We start from the raw sequence: 19348 nt of genomic DNA on the forward strand, positions 1-19348 counted from the left end.
ACCTTCTTGCTGAGGCGTTGACCAATGGGAAGGGTTGGATGACCGGAAGGACTCTGGTCCTCCAAGGCAATCCGCGCGGGCTTTGTGTGAATGGAGCTTGGACGTCACAGACTGAACCTTCCTCCTGTCTCCAACATCTGTGAGTAACTCTTTTATTGTCGTCACAATTATTACAGAAACCAATTTACAAGGCTCCAGGCCTCATTACACTTCAAATTGACGATTAAACACACGTCAAATTGATGATTAAACAGTCACTTTACACAAAACAGCTGCAAGGCACAAGGCCCAATTACATTTCACAATAACGTTGGAACAGTCATTGAACACAAATAGCTGCAAGGCACAGGGCCGAAATACGTTTCCAGATACCAATTAACCAGTCACTTATCACAACCAGCCACAAGGCACAGGCCCTACACATAGTTCAAGTAACAATCGAACAGTCGCATCACACGAACAGTCGTGAGGCACAAGGCCTCGAAACCAAACGACCATTCCAAAGAAAAAAGGAACAAAAAAACCACAAGACACAAGTACATTTCGAGGTGACGACCTCTAAACACATAAGACAAGCAGTCGCGAGGCACAAGGCCCCGATACAATACGGCCGCTTCGGAAACAAGTATGACCCACAGGGCCTCGATACATTTTAACAGTGTCATATCAAACCCAATCATCAGGCACCAGGCCTCAATTCACCCCAGAAAAGATTTAACAGGATAGAATCAATCACCGAACACTAATCCCCGCTCACCCACCCCCGTTCACCCCGCCCTGCAGCCGACACCCCGGGGGAAAGGCCCCTCCTCGCTAAGAGCACAGACCACCGGAGAGCCAGACCCGGGCGCGGCGGAGGAGAGAGGGTTCCTCCCTCCTGGACCCCGCCCAAAGGCTCGGGACCATTAGGAGGGAGAGCAGTTTCGCACCAACTAGCGTTCCACCACAATTACTAATTACCATTTCAAGGAAACCCAAAATGAGTTGAATGTCATAGGCTGCTAAAGAAAACGAAGGCAAAGAAAACATGAAAACAAAATCCCTTAGTACTCATAGAAAAGTCCATAAAAAAAAGAGTCCATTAATTTTGCACGTTCCACATCATGACCCCAGCGCTCCAGCCGAAATTTCACAAGGAACAACATGTCCTCAACGTCCTCCAATGGCAGCGGCCAGAGTCGCTCCAATGTTGGCAACAGTCGACAACAGGGAGGAAAGTCCCAGAGTCAGTCCCAACCGCCCACAGGGCGTCCAGGGGGGGCCGAACCCCCGGAGACCCCAGGAACGGCAGCAACCCACCCCGGGCTGCAGGCCGCGGGCCGCCCATCGGGTATCCACTCCCGGTTCCGACCCGCCGCTTCCAGCAGCCTATCCAGCTGCCATCCTTCCTCCATTCCTTCGTCCTCCATTGGGCGAACTCAAACCCGCCGACAGCAAACCTCGCAGTCCGAAGCAGCGTCTCCGCAGCTCAAACGCTGACTTGAAACACGAGTGGTCGCAGTACTCCGAAACCGGTCTTCTCCCCTTCCCTCGGGGACCAGGAGCAATGGGCGCCGAGTTGCTGTTTCACCCCATCCAGGAAGCTCCCAGAGGCGGCCTGCCTTTCGAATCGGCCCGGGGGCGGACACCAAGCTCGCACACAACCGCCCAAGCCTCCTCCACTTTTCACCCCAGGAGTTTGGACAGTGTCGGCGTAGCTCCCACAATCCCCCACGCTGGGGAACCCGCTCTATCCGCCGCACGGGCGGGTGATCAGGTACTGCGCATGTCCAAGGGTGAGGGGAAGCTGCACATGTGTGGAGGAAAGCCCAGCCCTGACCTTCCTGTGAGGTGTTGGCTAATGGATAGAGTTAGGACCGGAAGGACGCTGGTCCTCCAATCAGCGCGGGCTTTATGTGAAAGGAGATTGGGCTTCACACAGACTGAAACATCCTCCTGTGTCTCCAACATCTGTGAGTACCTCTTTTAATGTCGTCACAATTTTCAACACAGACTCATTTACAGGGCACAAGGCCCAATTACACTTCACATTAACGATTCAACAGTCACTGAACACGAAACAGCTGCAAGGCACAAGGCCCAATTACACTTCACATTAACGATTAAACGATCACTGACCACAAAACAGCTGCGAGGCGCCAGGCCCAATTACATTTCACGACAACGTTGTAACAGTCATTGAACACAAACAGCTGCAAAGCGCAGGGCCGAGATACATTTCCAAATACCAATTAACCAGTCATTTATCACAACCAGCCGCAAGGCACAGGCCCTACGTGTAGTTCAGGTAACAATCAAACAGGTTCATAACTCGAACAGTCGTAAGGCACAAGGCCATGAAACCAAACGACTGTTTTAAAAGTAAAAAGAAACAAGGAGACACAAAGCACAATTACATCGAGGCATCAACCTCCAAACACATACACAAGCAGTCGCGAGGCACAAGGCCCCGAAACCATACGACCACTCCAAAATAAAGTAAAGAAAAGAGAAATAAAACCCAAAAGTACAACACACGACACAGGCACGTTTCAAGGTAACGACTCTAAACACAAAAGACAAGCAGTCGCGAGGCACAAGGCCCCGATACAATACGGCCGCTCCAGTTACAAATATGACCCACAGGGCCTCAATTCTTTTTAACAGTATCATATCAAAACCCAATCACCAGGCACCAGGCCTTAATTTACCCCAGAAATGGTTTAACGGGGTAGAATCCATCACCGAACACTAATCCCTGCTCACCCACCCCCGTTCGCCCCGCCCTGCCGCCGACACCCCGGGGGAAAGGCCCCCCCTTGGCTGAGAGCACAGACCCCCCGGAGAGCCAGACCCGGGCGCGGCGGAGGAGAGAGGGTTCCCCTCTCCTGGACCCGCCCGAGGGCACAGGACCATTCGGAGGGAGAGCAGTTCTGCACTAACCAGCGTTCCACCACAATTACTAAATACCATTCCGGAGGACCGAAATGTGTTAAATGTTATAGGCTACTAAATAAAACAAAAGCAAGGAAAACAAGAAAGCAAATCCCTCATTATACATAGAAAAAGTCTGCAGAAAAAGTCCATTAATTTTGCAAGTTCCATAACACAGCACCGGCGCTCTTGCCGAAATTACACGAGGAACAACATGTCCTCAAAGTCCTCCAATGGCAGCAGCCAGAGTCACTCCAATGTTGGCAACAGTCGACAACGGGGAGGAAAGTCCCAGAGTCAGTCCCAACCGCCCACAGGGCGTCCAGGGGGGCCGAACCCCCGGAGACCCCAGGAACGGCAGCAACCCACCCCAGGCCGCGGGCCGCCCATCGGGTATCCACTCCCGGTTCCGACCCGCCGCTTCCAGCAGCCTATCCAGCTGCCATCCTTCCTCCATTCCTTCGTCCTCCATTGGGCGAACTCAAAACCGCCGACAGTAAACCTCGCAGTCCGAAGCAGCGTCTCCGCAGCTCAACCGCTGACTTGAAACACGACTGGTCTCAGTACTCCGAAACCGGTCTTCTCCCCTTCCCTCAGGGACCAGGAGCAATGGGCGCCGAGTTGCTGTTTCACCCCATCCAGGAAGCTCCCAGAGGCGGCCTGCCTTTCGAATCGGCCCGGGGGCGGACACCAAGCTCGCACACAACCGCCCAAGCCTCCTCCACTTTTCACCCCAGGAGTTTGGACAGTGTCGGCCTTAGCTCCCACAATCTCCCGCGCTGGGGAACCCGCTCTATCCGCCGCACGGGCGGGTGATCAGGTACTGCGCATGTCCAAGGGTGAGGGGAAGCTGCGCATGTGTGGAGGAAAGCCCAGCCCCTGACCTTCCTGTGAGGTGTTGGCTAATGGATAGAGTTAGGACCGGAAGGACGCTGGTCCTCCAATCAGCGCGGGCTTTATGTGAAAGGAGATTGGGCTTCACACAGACTGAAATGTCCTCCTGTCTCCAACATCTGTGAGTAAAACACTTTCTTTTCTCCCCCTGTCCATTTCTTGTCTCATTCTCACCTTTAATTGGTCACTTGCAGCAACTGAAGGGAAAGGAAGTCAATCCAGGGAGGGTGCAGACTCTGAAAAGCTTGGCCCAGGTCTCTCTCTCTGAAAGACATTGACATCCTTTGCTCCCTCAGCTTGACACATTTATTTGTCTGGCTAAAATGATGGTCTCTTTCCTAATGTTCACATTTAAAGGGCTGGTTTCCCCAGGAGATGGCTGACATTAAAGGGAACAGTAAACAGGACAAACCAAACCAATTACTTTCCTGTCGGAATACTCTCCACCATCAGCAAAGTGATGGAAGGGGTCATTAACAGCGCTATCAAGTGGTACTTACTCAGCAAAACCTGCTCACGGACGCTCAGTTTGGGTTCCACCAGGGTCACTCAGCTCCTGTCCTCATTCCAGCCTTGGTTCAATCATGGACAAAAGAGGTGAATGCCAGAGGTGAGAGTGACTGCCCTTGGTATCAGGGCAGCATTTGACCGACTATGGCATCAAGGAGCCCCAGCTAAACTGGAGTCAGTGGGAATCGGGGGAAACTCTCCGCTGGTTGGAGTCATACCTGGCACAAAAAAAGATGGTTGTAGTGGTTGGAGGTCAATCATCTCAGCTGCAGGAGTTCCTCAGGGCACACTCCTAGGCCCAACCATCTTTAGCTGCTTCATCAATGACCTACCTTTCATCATAAGGCCAGAAGTGGGGATGTTTGTGGATGACTGCACAATCTTTAGCACCATTCATGACTCCAGATAATGAAGCAGTCCATGTCCAAATGCAGCATGTCCTGCACAGTATCCAGATGTTGGCTGATAAGTGGCAAATCACATTTGTGCTACACAAGTGCCAGGCAACGACCATCTCCTACCAAGGAGGATCTAACCACTGCCCCTTGACATTAGCATTGGTGAATCCTCCACAACCAACATCCTGAGGGTTATCATTGATCAGAAACTGAACTGGACTAGCCATATTAATATGGTGGCCACCAGGGCAGGCCAAAGGCTACAGCGGCTAACGCACCTCCTGACCCCCAAAGCCTCTCCACCATCTACAAGGCACAAGTCAGGCATGTAACAGAATAATCACTACTTGCCTGGTTGAGTGCAGCTCCAACATGCTGCTCTACACCATCCAGAACAAAGCAGCCCGCTTGACTGCTCCACATACCATGAATATTCAAACACTCCACCACCGACGAACAGTGGCAGCCGTGTATACCATCTACAAGATACACTGCAGTAACTCACCAAGGTTCCTCCGACAGCACCTTCCAAACCCACAACCACTACTATCTAGAAGGCCAAGAGCAGCAGATAGTTGAGAACCCCACTACCTGGAGGTTCTCCTCCAAGTCACTCACCAGACAGACTTGGAAATATATCGCCCTTCCTTCATTGTTGCTGGGGCGACATCCTGTAACTCCTTCCCTGACAGCACAGGGTGTGTACCTACAACTTAAGGACTGCAGCGGTTCAAGAAGGCAACTCATCACCACCTTCTGAAGGGCAACTAGGGATGGGCAATAAATGCTGGCTGAACCAGCGACTCCCACATCCCGTAAATGAATTTTAAAAAATGTTATATTGCACAGAGATATATCTAGTGTTATATAGAATGTATTAGATATATTATTGATGGTTCTGTAATGAAATACATGTATTATTAGTTCTACCTACATTATATATTTCCAGTGATACAGTCATTGCAGCACTTATGGAATCCATTTGGGAACTCAAGTCAATGCCGACTCTCTGTACAGCAATCCAGTCAGTGCCATTCCCCCTCGATATCCCTGTTCCCCTGAAAGCTTATTTTCTTCATATATTATTTTGAATTATTGATCATCTCGACTTCCACAACGCTTGTGGGCAGTGAGTTCCCTGTCATGACCACTCCATGACTAAATAAAGTTCTTCCTCAGAATTTCCCTATCTCTAATCAGTAAATGTATTTATATGGAGATTCTCTACTCTTGTACAGGTTTTAGTGAGTTTAGATTTGTTGATCAGCACCTTCAGGAAAATTGGGAGGGAAAGTAAGTGAATATAGGTCTCTCTGTCCAGGGTAGGAAGCAGTGAGCTTGGATTTGTCAATCAGCCTGAATCGGCACCTTCAGGAGAATTGGGAGGGGGAATATTAGCTACAGCAGAGTGAGAATGGAGGGAGAGTGTGTGGGATTGAGATTTAGAGCATTTCAGGGAAAGAGAGAGGAAAGAATGTTCGATAGAAACTAGAATTGTCTGTTCTGAGTTTCTATCCTGTACTAACAATGATTACTGTTGTAAAATCTGTTTGCAGGAAGTTCGAACAAGAGGAGTTTGAGGCCGAGCTCTCAAACTAAATATCACGTCAAGAACTGACTGAGTCACTCAATTCTTGGGATCATTGGCCTTTGAATCTAGTAGGAGAAATGTTTGTCTATTCTGTCTGCTTCAAGAGATTTTAAACATCAGTGTGTCTGGAAAAGCACTGAGACACACACACACACCCGTGTGAGACTGTTACAGAGCACTGACTGTGGAAAGAACTTTAACCAGTGACACAGCCTGAACAAATACTACACCATTCACAGAAGGGAGAGACTGTACATGTGTTCTGTGTGTGGCCGAGTCTTCAACTGATCATCCAACGTGGTGAGACGCAAGATCACCCGGACCATGGAGAAACCATGGAAATGTGAGGATTGTGGGAAGGGATTCAGAGCCCCGTGCGAGCTGGAAAGTCATCAACGCAGTCACACTGGAGAGAGGCCTTTCACCTGCTCTCAGTGTGAAAAGGGATTCACTGCAATGGGCAACCTGCGGAAACACGAACGAGTTCACACTGGAGAGAGGCCTTTCACCTGCCCTCAGTGTGAAAAGGGATTCACTGACATTAGCAGCCTGCGGACACACAAACGAGTTCACACTGGAGAGAGGCCTTTCACCTGCCCTCAGTGTGAAAAGGGATTCCCTGACATTGGCAACCTGCGGCAACACGAACGAGTTCACACTGGGGAGAGGCCTTTCACCTGTCCTCAGTGTGAAAAGAGATTCAATTATATTGGCAGCCTGCGGCAACACGAACGAGTTCACACTGGGGAGAGGCCTTTCACCTGCTCTCAGTGTGAAAAGAGATTCAATTATATTGGCAACCTGCGGAGACACGAACGAGTTCACACTGGGGCGAGGCCTTTCACCTGCTCTCAGTGTGAAAAGGGATTCACTAACATTGGCAGCCTGCGGACACACGAACGAGTTCACACTGGAGAGAGGCCTTTCACCTGCCCTCAGTGTGAAAAGGGATTCACTGAAATGGGCAGCCTGCGGAGACACGAACGAATTCACACTGGGGAGAGGCCTTTCACCTGCTCTCAGTGTGAAAAGAGATTCAATTATATTGGCAACCTGCGGAAACACGAACGAGTTCACACTGGAGAGAGGCCTTTCACCTGCTCTCAGTGTGAAAAGAGATTCACTAACATTGGCCACCTGCGGAGGCACGAACGAGTTCACACCGGGAAGATGCCATTCACCTGCTGTGACTGTGGGAAGGGATTCTTTCAGTTGTCCGACCTGCAGAGTCACCAGAGAGTTCACACCGGGGAGAAGCCGTTCATCTGCACTGTGTGTGATAAGGGATTTGCTCATTCATCCCACCTGCTGAAACACAATGTCAATCACACCAAGAGCAGGCCCTTTAAATGCTCTGACTGCAAGAGGGGTTTCAAAAGCTCTCAGCTACTGATGTCCCACCAGCGCTTTCACTCTGAGGAGAGACCGTTCAGCTGCTCTCATTGCACAAAGAGCTTTAGTACCTCATCCAACTTGCGGAGACACCAGCGAGGTCACACTGGGGAGAGCCCGTTCACCTCGCCGACTGGGAAAAGATTCACTCGGTCATCACTTGCTGAGCCACAACGTCACTCACACCAATGAGAGACCCTTTTAAATGCTCCGACTGTGGGAGTGGGTTTCAAAGCTCTTGGGTACTGATGGAACACCAGTGCATTCACACTGAGGAGAGACCGCTCAGCTCCTCTCACTGCGACAAAGAGGTTTCAAACATCATCCACATTGCGGAGACATCAGCGAGTTCACACTGGAAAGAAGCCATTCACCTGCTCTCACTGTGGGGAGGGATTCACTCAGTCGTCCAACACGCTGAGACACCAAAGGGTTCACAAGTGATGATGGGATAGATTCTGCTGTTATTCCTGCTGTTAATCACATCCAGGACTGAACCTGGAGTGGGTGGAGGGATTTGTCTCCTCGTCAACACCTGGTGCTCGGATGTGGCGACCCTGGGGAACTACTGCTCCCTGGACCTGGAATACCTGACTGTGAAGTGCCATCCATACTGCCTTCCATGGAGTTCACTTCTGCCATCATCACGGCGGTCTACATCCCACCCCAGGCGGAAGTGAAGAAGGCGCTTGATGAATTGTAACCGCTATAAATAACAATGAAACAGAATACCTGGCGGCCTTGTTCATCGTGGCCGGGGACTTTAACCAGGCCAACCTCAAGTGTGTACTGCCAAAATTCCACCAACACATCTCCTGTCCCGACAGGGGCCCCAACATCCTTGACCATTGCCACAAAAACATCAAGGGCGCCTGATGATCCATCCCCTGACCGCACTTCGGAAAATCGGACCACAAGATGGCGCTCCTTCTCTCGGCGTACAAGCAGAAACTTGAGCGGGAAAATCCGGTTAAGAAGGTTGTGCAAATGCTGGTTTGAGGCAAAAGAGCTCCTACGTGACTGGTCCATATTCAAGAACTCGGCAGTTAGCCGAAACGAGTATGCCAGCACCATCACAGGCTTCATCAGCAAGTGTGTAGAAGATGGTGTGCCAAAGAAGGTAGTACATACGTTACCCAACCAGAAACCATGGCTTAATCGGGAGATTCACTCCCGACTGGTCTGAGGCGTTCAAGTCAGGCAACCCTGACCTGTACAAAAAAATCTAGGTACAACCTCTGCAAAGCCAACAGGGATACCAAGAGACAACAGAAGAGTTGTCCAGACTAAGCGAGAATCATGGACTCTCATCGATTGTGGCAAGGCGTAAACAACATAATGCGCTAAAAAGCAAAGCCGAGTAGAATCTTTAGCAACAGTGCACTCCTTCCCAACAAACGCAATGCATTCTATGCTTATTTCGAGCAGGAAACCAACAAACCTTTGTCATCTGCCCCAGCAGCCTTGGACACGCCCATGCCCACCGTCACAGCCTCCAAAGTCAGATTGGCCTTCTTGAAAGTGAAGCCTCGGAAAGCGACAGGTCCTGACGGGAGTCCCTGCCATGCACCCAGATCATGTGCGGACATCCTCAACCTTTCCCTCGTCCGTTCTGAGGTTCCCACCTGCTTCAAGAAGACCACCATCATACCGGTGCCAAAGAAGAACCAGGCAACGTGCCTCAATGACATCGATCATTATGAAATGCTTAGACCACAGCTGGAGTAATGTGTGCAGTTTTACTTAGGAAAGGTATTGCCACAGAGGAACAGCAACAAAGTTTGACCAGACTTGTCCCGGGTATGGCAGGACTGTCCTATGAAAGCAGATTGGGGAAACTAGGCCCATTTTCTCTAGAGTTTCAAGGAATGAGAGGGGATTTCATTGAAACTTACAAAATCCATAAAGGAATAGACAGGGTGGGTGCAGGTGAGAGGTTTCCCCTGGTTGGAGAGTCTAGAACCAGGGGACACAATTTCAAACTAAGGGGGAAGTCACTTGGGACCGGTCTCGGAGGAGACATTTCTTTACTCGGGGGGTTGTGAATCTTTGGAATTCTCTACCCCAGAGGGCTGTGGGAGCTCAGTCACTGAGTGTGTTTATAAAGCAGAGACTGACAGATTTTTTTTTTTTTTGTTTAATAAATTATTTTTTTCGAATTAAGGGGCAGTGGAGCGAGGTCAATTCACCAATGCTGCACAACAAGTTCGGTTGTGGATCTGAGACCCACAAGGCACTAGGAGAATGTGCAAACTCCACATGGACAGTGACCCGGGGCCAGGATCGAACTCAGGTTCTTGGTGCCGTGAGGCAACAGTGCTAACCACTGGGCAACCGTGCCACCCAACTGACAGATTTCTAAATATCAATAACCCATATGGATATGGAGATAGTGTGGGGAAAAAGACATTGAATCATAGGATCATTGTATTTACAGGGCAGAAGGAGGCCATTTGGCCCATTGAGTCTGCACCGGCCCTTGGAAAGAGCACCCGATCAAAGTCCACACCCCCACCCTATCGCCGTAACCCAGTAACCCCACCCAACCTTTTTGGACATTAAGGGCATTTTAGCATGGCCAATTCACCTAACCTGCACATCTTTGGACTGTGGGAGGAAACCCACTCAGACACCTGGAGAAAGTGCAAACTCCGCACAGATAGTAACCCAAGCCGGGAATCGGACCTGGGACCCGGGAGCTGTGAAGCAACTGTGCTAACCAGTGTGCTACCACGAAATGGATGATCAGCCATGATCGCATTGAATGGCGGCGCAGGATCGATGGGCTGAATGGCCAACTCCTGCTCTGATGCTCCAATGGTATAAAGATCGGTAGGAAAGTAAACTGTGAAGAGGACATAAGGAGACTACAAAGGATAGAGGTAGGTTATGTGAGTGGGAAAAGATCTGCCAAATGGAGAATAATGTGAGAAAATGAGAAATTGTCCATGTTGCCAGAAGAATAAAACAGTTTCTGATCTGAATAGTGAGAGATTGTAGAGCTCTGAGACTCCGAGGGATCTGGGTGTCCAAGAGCATGAATCACAAAAAGGGAATTGAATACAAAAGTAGGGAGGTTGTGCTTCAGTTATACAGGACATTGATGAGTCCACATCTGGAGCACTGTGTATAGTCTTGCTCTCATTTAAGGAAGGATGTAAATGTGTTGGAAGCAGTTCAGAGAAGGTTTACTGGACTCGTACCTGGAATTGGAGGCTGGTCTTATGAGGAATGATTGGACGGGCTGGGCTTGTGTCCGATGGAGTTTAGGTGACTTGATTGAACCGTATCAGATCCTGAGGGGCCTTGACAGGGTGGATGTGGAAAGGATGTTTCCTCTTGTGGGAGAATCTAGAAATTGGAGTCACTTTAAAAGTAACAACTTGCCTATTTAAGGCAGAGGAGAACTTTTTTCTCTCAGAGTTGGGAGTCTTTGGAACTCTCTTCCTCAAAGGGCAGTGGAAGCAGAGTCTTTGAATATTTTGAAGACTGAGTTGAATAGATTCTTGATAAGCAAGAGGGTGAATGGTTATCGGGGGGAATGTGGAATTGAGGTTACAATCAGATCAACTTATTAAATGGTGGAGCAGGCTCGAGGGGCCAAGTGGCCTACTCCAGCTCCTAATTCGTATGTTATCACATCCTATATAATAGATTGTAGCATTTTCCCTCCTACTGATGTCAAGCTAATGGGTCTGTGGTTCCCCGTTTTCTCTCTCACTCCTTAAATAGTGTGGTTACATTTACTACCTTCCAATTTGCAGGAACCATTCCAGAATCTATAGAATTTTGAAAGATGATCACCAATGTATCCACTATCTCTCCAGCCGCCTCTTTCAACACTCTGGGATGGAGAGCATCAGCTTTTGGGGATTTATTAACTTTCAACCACATTAATTTCTCCAGTATTACTTTCTCACTAATACTAATCTCTTTCAGTTCCTCGTGCTCACTGGTCCCTTGGTTCTCTAGTGTTTTAGGACAATTTCTGTATCTTCCTCTGTGAAGACAGACACACATTGTTTAGTTTCGCTGTAATTTCCTTCTTCCCCATCATAAACTCTTCTGTCTCTGCCTGGAATGGACCCACATTGGTCTTTGCGAATCTTTTCCTTTTCACATTTTATAGGAACTTTTCCAATCGTTTTTTTATGTTTCTAGCCAGTTTGCTCTCGTATTCTATTTTCTCTTTATGAGTTTCTTGATCCTCCTTTGTAAATACTAAAACAAGTTTCCAATCCTCAGGGTTACACTTATTTTGGCAACTATATGAGTGATAAGATCTCTTATTTTATCTTCAAAAATGAGCCCAAGATCTGGTTGATTGGAGGTGTCCAAAAATACAACTTTATTGCTAATTATCCACCTCAATTCTCTTACATAAAAATAATTCAAAATTCAGATCAAATAATACATCAAAACATAACAAAGAGAGTTAAACAAAAACATTGGGGAAACACGGTAGCATTGTGGATAGCACAGTTGCTTCACCGCTCCAGGGTCCCAGGTTCGATTCCGGCTTGGGTCACTGTCTGTGCGGAGTCTGCACATCCTCCCCGTGTCTGCGTGGGTTTCCTTCGGGTGCTCCGGTTTCCTCCCACAGTCCAAAGATGTGCAGGTTAGGTGGATTGGCCAGGATAAATTGCCCTTAGTGTCCAAAATTGCCCTTAGTGTTGGGTGGGGTAACTGGATTATGGGGATAGGGTGAAGGTGTTGACCTTGGGCAGGGTGCTCTTTCCAAGAGCCGGTGCAGACTCGATGGGCCGAATGGACTCCTTTTGCACTGTAAATTCTATGAAATGAAATTCTATGAAATAAGAAAATATTAGGAAATCAATAGATGGTTCAGAATTTCTTAAAGCATGAATATAGAACAAACTTTAGTCATGAAACTATTCTTAAAGAAATTCTTATCAATGGTCTAACCCCTTATTGGTTTCAAATTCTCAGCTGAGGCTTCCTGATTTAATCAGAAAACTCTGTCACTTGGAGCATGATTTGTTATCCAGGCATTGGTCTTTACTTAAGATTCATTAATGTCTATCAAGTTAATTAAATGTCTACATGCTCCCGCCACGTGTACCAATCCTCTGAAGATAAGGCGTTCTGCATTAACCTTGCTTGTTGCTAAGGCTTTGCTACATTTTGTAAATGTTTCTGTTGCTGAGGCTGCGATACGTTTTCATTGCTAGATGTATTTGTAGAACAATGTTTTATTCATGACGAGGGCTTTTATGCAACTTTTCTTGAAACTGTGTTAGATTCTGACACATATTAAGTTGCTGTACAGCAATTCTCATATTTTTATCTGAAACAATTTCTGCCTGTATGTATACTGAATTTAAGAATTATACTGCATTGATTCTTCAAGGTACCAATAAATCAGTGAAGCAATAAATCTGTAATCTATCAATGAGCCTCTTCCTTTTACCTAATGGAATCTTTAATGTTTCTTGATAGTCACGGTTGCGTCACTTTTCCTGTTGGATTTTTGTTTCTTAAAGGAATCTATATTTTATGTAAATATGTGATAATTCCTTAAATGCGATTGCCTGTGTTTCATTACACATTTTATTGTATGTTCCCTATCAACTTGCCCCTCATGGCTTGACAGTTTCCTTCTGAGACAGAACCATGTAACCACCATAGCCTATCTTCATCTGAACTGCATGCATTGGGGTTCCAAACAGAAACAGGAACTATCTGTCATCTACCTTCCAAACACCCTTTCACTCTGTGATCCTTATGAAATTTGCCACAAGGCTCAAGAGCATCAGTCATGTGAAGGCCAGTCCAGCAGAAAGAAACCCTCCGACCCTCCCCATTGACCAACTGTCAGAATGAACAAAATGCAGTCCTGGATGTAATTGAGAGCAGAAACAATAACAACAGAATCCAACCCCTGTAATCAATTGTGACCATGTTGGTGTCTCAGCAAGTTCGAGGAAGCACAGAATCCCTTCTCACACTGAGAGCAGGTGAACGGCTTCTCCCCAGCGTGAACTCGCTGGTGCCTCCGCAGTGTGGATGATTCACAGAATCCCTTCCCACAGTGAGAGCAGATGAATGGCCTCTCCCCAGTGTGAACCCACTGGTGCCTCTGCAGGCTGGATAATTGAGTGAATCCATTCCCACACCGAAAGCAGGTGAACGGTCTCTCCCCAGTGTGAACTCACTGGTGTGTCTGCAGGGTGAATGACTGACTGAATCCTTTCCCACAAAGAGAGCAGCTGAATGGTCTCAGCCAAGTGTGAATGCGCCAATGAGCTTCCAGTACAAATAGGCACTGCAGTTGACCATTTGGCCCATTGAATTTGCTCAACCCTGTAATAAGCTCAATGGCCGATCTAGCTCAGCACCATTTCCCTTAGTGACTTCAACATCTCGAAACCTATCAACTCGATCTGGAAAATACTTGATGACTTGAGGCTCCACAGTCCTCTGGAGCAGAGAATTCCAAAGCTTCACCACATCCTGGAGTGAAGAATTCGCTCCTCATCTTAACTTTCAGTCCATTTTCCTACCTGTTCCCCGTGCCCCTCAACTCCCTCGTCAATCAGAATTCTGTCTAACTTCACGGCGCCAAGGACCCAGGTTCGATCCCGGCCCCAGGACACTGCGTTTGGAGTTTGCACAGTCTCTCCGTGTCTGTGTGGGTCTCATCCCCACAACCCAAAGATGTGCAGGGTTGGTGGATTGGCCATTCTAAATTGGCCCTTAATTGGAAAAAACATGAATTGGGTACCTTACATGAAAAAATTATGTTTTGGTGAGGGAGGGAGGGAGGGGGGGGGGGGGGTCACAATCAAATCCAGTGACTACCCACATATACTTTGTGTCAGGTTGGTGTCAATGTCCACCCCCTCACTTTTCATCCGAGTCTCAGGAGGTTGGAGACTGCTCCGGACAAGTAATGGCGGACGCAGCTCCCACAATCCTCCCATGCTGGAGAAACTGCTTTATCCCAGATGGGTGGGTGGTCTGGAACTGCACATGTCCAAGGGAGAGGGACCCTTAATTGAAAAAAAGACTGGGCACGTATGATAAAACAAATAATTCTGTCTAGCTTATTCTTGAATATATTCAATGACTCCCAGACTCCACTGGACCCTGGGGGAAACAAATTCCGGAGATTAACAACCCTCTGAGATAAGAGATTACTGAAAATATATAACATGGTTGCAGTACAATATTAAAAGACTAGAAATAATAATAAATGTACTTTACAGGTCCAGATGGAGCAGGTTAAAGAGGTGTGAATTGTCTCAAGCCAGGACAGTTGGTAGGATTTCGCAAGCCCAGGCCAGATGGTGGGGGGTGAATGTAATGCGACATGAATCCAAGGTCTTGGTTGAGGCTGTACTCATGTGTGCGGAACCTAGCTACAAGTTTCTGCTTGGCGATTCTGCATTGTTGGGTTGCAAAATCCTATCGACTCTCCTGGCTTGAGACAATTCACACCTCTTTAACCTGTGATTATCCCTCTCTCCAGTTGCTCTGTCTGGACCTGTAAAGACTTAATTACCTGCAAAGACTCTCATTCAACAGTATCGTCTTGCATCATTGACTTTATCTATCTATATGTTTCTGGAACCCACCTCTTCATTCACCTGAGGAAGGAGCTGTGCTCTGAAAGTTAGTGATTCGAAACAAACCTGTTGGACTTTTAACGTGGTGTTGTGAGACTTCTTACTTTTACTTTAACACGATCAATAATCACACTCCATGGTTACGTTGCAGAAATTGTCACTCAATTCTCCTGGAACCAGCCCAATGTGATTCTTCATTCCTGTGTTTACTGCCATTGTGTTCCTTTGCCTGACTGGCAACCCTTAACCCCAGAGGTGTCTTTTGCTGTGATGGTTCTCCGGATTGGATTGGATTTGTTTATTGTCACGTGTACCGTATTCAGGTCCCGATAAACCAAGTGACTCTTCCAAATCCTGAAGTGATGTTTGTTTTTTTCTGCAAATCTTCATCTAATATCCTGTAAGATGCAAGTTGAGAACAGACAATTCTAGTTTCTATAAAACATTCTTTCCTTTCTCATTCTCCAAAAGCTGTAAATTTCCACCCAACACACTCTCCCTCCATTCTCACTCTACAGTATGTAATATTTATCTTCTCTAATCCTCCCAAATCTCGAAAGGTGCTGCTTCAGGCTGATTCACAGATCCATGCTCACTGCTTCCTGTCCTGGACAGAGGCCTGAAAATCTCCATGCAGGCTGCCAGACAGGAATATGTCTATAATACCAAACTCAAAATGTGTGCAACATACGAACTTCCTTTCACTTCAGTTACTGCGAGTCACCAAAGTCCCCTCAGAATGAGAAAAGAAATGGAAAGGTAAAGTAGAGTTGGAGAGGCTACTCCCTCTTAATAATAATCGGGGGCAGCACAGTGGCGCAGTGGGTTAGCACTGCGGCCTCACGGCGCCAAGGTCCCAGGTTAGATTCTGGATCTGGGTCACTGTCCGTGTGGAGTTTGCACATTCTCTCTGTGTTTGCCTGGGTTTTGTCCACACAACCCACAGTTGTGCAGGGTAGGTGGATTGAACACGCTAAATTGCCCCTTAATTTTAAAAGATGAATTGGGTAATCTATATTTTTAAAAAAACACTGCAATGAAGTTACTGTGAAACTCCCCTAGTCACCACATCCGGCGCCTGTTAGGGTACACAGAAGGAGAATTCAGAATGTTCAATTCACCAAACGCACGTCTTTCAGGCATTCTAGATGGGCAGCCTGGTAGCCCAGTGGTTAGCACCGTTGCTTCACATCTCCAGGGTCCCAGGTTCGATTCCGGCTTCGGTCACTGTCTGTGGAAATCTGCACGTTCTCCCCGCGTCAGCGTAGGTTTCGTACGGGTGCTCCGGTTTCCTCCCACACTGCAAAGATGTGCAGGTTAGGAGGATTGACCATGATAAATTGCCCTTAGTGTTCAAAAATGGTTAGGTGGAGGTTCCGGTGGCGGCTAAGGAGGAGTAAGTCGCACACTTGGTGGCTTCTCAATCCAGTCGGACTTTTTCCCTGACTTTTTTGTACTTTTGAGTGCTAGTTTGGAAGGCATAGGCACTCAGGCACTGACTCCAGACACAGGTGTATGGAATTAAGAAGCAGAAAGAATCGCAAACAGTTGAAGAAGTGGGCAAACAAGGGCAGTGTACAAGCTGCTGCTGAGGACAATATGGCCGGCGTCCGGACCGCGGTGCAGACAGCCCAGCCAACGACGGAGCATCTGTTGAAGGTCATTCAAGAGTGCTTTACTGTTTTGCAGCGGAACAGTTTAGACCTGATTCAGAAGGACATCAAGGGCTTGAGCATAGGCTGGATGCCCAGGATCGTACGATCCAGAAGTTGGAAAAGGCGCTGGAGGAGCAGGAAGATAACCAAAACGGTGGTGGAAGCGGAGATGGAGAGGCTGAAGGACCAACAAAAAAGGCTTCTGGAGAAGGTAGAGGACCTGGAAAATAGGTCGCATCAGCAGAATTTGAGAATCGTTGGTCTCCCGGAGGGGGCTGAGGGAGACGGTGCCGCGATGTGGCGGGCATGTTCCAGAAGCTGTTGGGAGATGATGTCTTCCCGCGCCCGGTGGAGGTGGACAGGGCGCTGGCGAGGCAGCCGCGAGAGGCGCCCCCCTTCCCCCGAGCGATGGTGGCCCGGTTTCACAGGTTCCTGGACAAGGAGCGGGTGCGACAGTGGGCTAAGCGCACGCGGAGCTGCCATTGGAATAACAGTGTCATGCGCATCTACCAGGACCTGAGCATGGAGGTGGCCAGAAGAAGGGCAGGCTACAGGCAAGTCAAAGAGATTCTGTTTAAGAAGCAGGTGAAGTTTGGGCTGCTGTATCCGGCTCGCCTGTGGATCACACACGAGGCACGGCACCATTGCTTTGAGGAGCCCGAGGATGCGATGGACTTCGCCAAGAGAGAAGGGCTGGTGCCGAACTGAGGACTTTGTGGACATGGGTTAATAAGACACTGGGCGATGTTTTCACTCATGGGGGGGGGGGGCGGCGGCGGCGGCGCGGGGGGGGGGGGGGGGGGGCGGGTGGATGAATACTTCTTACACTGCAAATAAGAGGTGCAGGTGTTGGAGAACCAGCGCTGTCTGGAGGTTTGTTTGGCGAAGGCCGAGGAGAATTCTTAGGAGGCCCGAGTAAGCTATTGCTGAAGGAGGTTAACGTAGCAAGACTCCCTATTTACTCAGCAGGTTGAGAAAAGTTGAAAGATTGCGAGGCAGAAGTTGTACGAGTTTGGGAGTAACCCGAGCAAATACAAAGGCCGACTTTGGAGCGAATTTCTCTGTGCGGCTTGGCAAAGGGAAAAGGGTCACGAAGACGGAGGAAATAAACAGGAATTTTGGGATTTCTATGCAGGATTATACAAGTCTGAGCAGTCTGGTGATGTATTGGCAGTGTGGAGCATTATTTATTTTCCTTGAATCTCCCGGAAGCCTCAGAAAGCCAGCATGAGGCTCTTAATGCTACTCTTTCTAGGGAAGCGATGTCAAAGACCATGGAGGAGCTTCAGCCAGGTAAAGCGCTGGGACCACATGGCTGTGGGTGTGGGTTTTATAGGGGATTTGAGGTTTACTGTTGGAACTATTTGTGGGTTTGTATTATCACTTTGACTCAAGTATGCTGCCATTGACTCTTTCTGAGGCTTATGTCTGTTTGATTCTGAAGCGGACAAGGATCGAGGGAGCGCATCTCTTATCAGCCAATCTATCTTTTGAATGTTGACTTGAAACTGCTATCTAAAGTTTTGGTGAGAAAGCTGGAGGGCATCCTTCCAACAATCAATTTATTTTTTAAATTTAGAGTACCCAATTCATTTTTTCTAATTTAGGGACAATTTAGCTTGGCCAATCCACCTCCCCTGCATATCTTTGGGTTGTGGGGGTGAAACCCACACAAACACGGGGAGAATGTGCAAACTCCACACGGTCAGTGACCCAGAGCCGCGATGAAACCTGGGACCTCGGTGCCGTGAGGCAGCAGTGCTAATCACTGCACTACCGTGCTGCCCTCCTTCTGACAATCATGAGGGAGGACCAGTCTGACCTCGCTCTGCATCACTAACCAGCTGAGCTAAATTGGCTCCTAATTATATTACAAGCTGGGCAGCGGCAGGGTTCATGAATGTCGTATTTGGGCTTCTGAGAAGATCTCGACAAATAAATGTGTCAAGCTGAGGGAGCAAAGGATGTCAATGTCTTTAAGAGAGAGAGACCTGGGCCAAGCTTTCCAGAGTCTGCACCCTCCCTGGATTCACTTCCTTTCCCTTCAGTTGCTGCAAGTGACCAATTGAAGGTGAGAATGAGAAACGAAATGGAAAGAGGGAGAAAAGAAAATGTTTTACTCACAGATGTTGGAGACGGGAGGAAGTTTGCGTCCTTGTGAAGTTCAATCGAGCAGTCACACAAAGCCCGAGCTGATTAGCTGGAGGACCATCCTTCTGGTCCTCCAACTCTTGCCATTGGTCAATACCTCAGGTAAAAGGTCAGAAGGCGGGCTACCCTTTACACATGCGCATCCTCCCCTCTCCCTTGGACATGCGCAGTCGTGGGCAGGGGGAGATCACCGATTGGCTTCTCGCTCTGGCCGTCAGCCGGTTGCCTGGAAACCTTGTCTCGAGGAGGTTCTGT

At 48.3% G+C, this 19348-nt stretch overlaps 1 protein-coding gene and 1 long non-coding RNA gene across 2 annotated transcripts; one reads left to right on the top strand and one right to left on the bottom strand.

The window, feature by feature from the left end:
* Window positions 1-27: 27 nt before the first annotated feature.
* LOC140422377 (uncharacterized) lies at window positions 28-13111 on the top strand. The gene is made up of 2 exons (XM_072507393.1): window positions 28-139; window positions 6272-13111. Exon 2 carries the CDS (start codon window positions 6631-6633, stop codon window positions 7888-7890), a length of 1260 nt encoding a protein of 419 aa, XP_072363494.1. The 5' UTR covers window positions 28-139; window positions 6272-6630; the 3' UTR covers window positions 7891-13111.
* LOC140422401 (uncharacterized) lies at window positions 12023-19202 on the bottom strand. The gene is made up of 3 exons (XR_011947428.1): window positions 19067-19202; window positions 15354-15685; window positions 12023-12505 (listed from the first exon to the last, which is right to left on the bottom strand). It is a non-coding gene; the product is annotated as an uncharacterized lncRNA (long non-coding RNA).
* Window positions 19203-19348: the final 146 nt, after the last annotated feature.

Source organism: Scyliorhinus torazame, chromosome 5, assembly GCF_047496885.1.
Source record: "Scyliorhinus torazame isolate Kashiwa2021f chromosome 5, sScyTor2.1, whole genome shotgun sequence".
Taxonomy (NCBI): domain Eukaryota; kingdom Metazoa; phylum Chordata; class Chondrichthyes; order Carcharhiniformes; family Scyliorhinidae; genus Scyliorhinus; species Scyliorhinus torazame.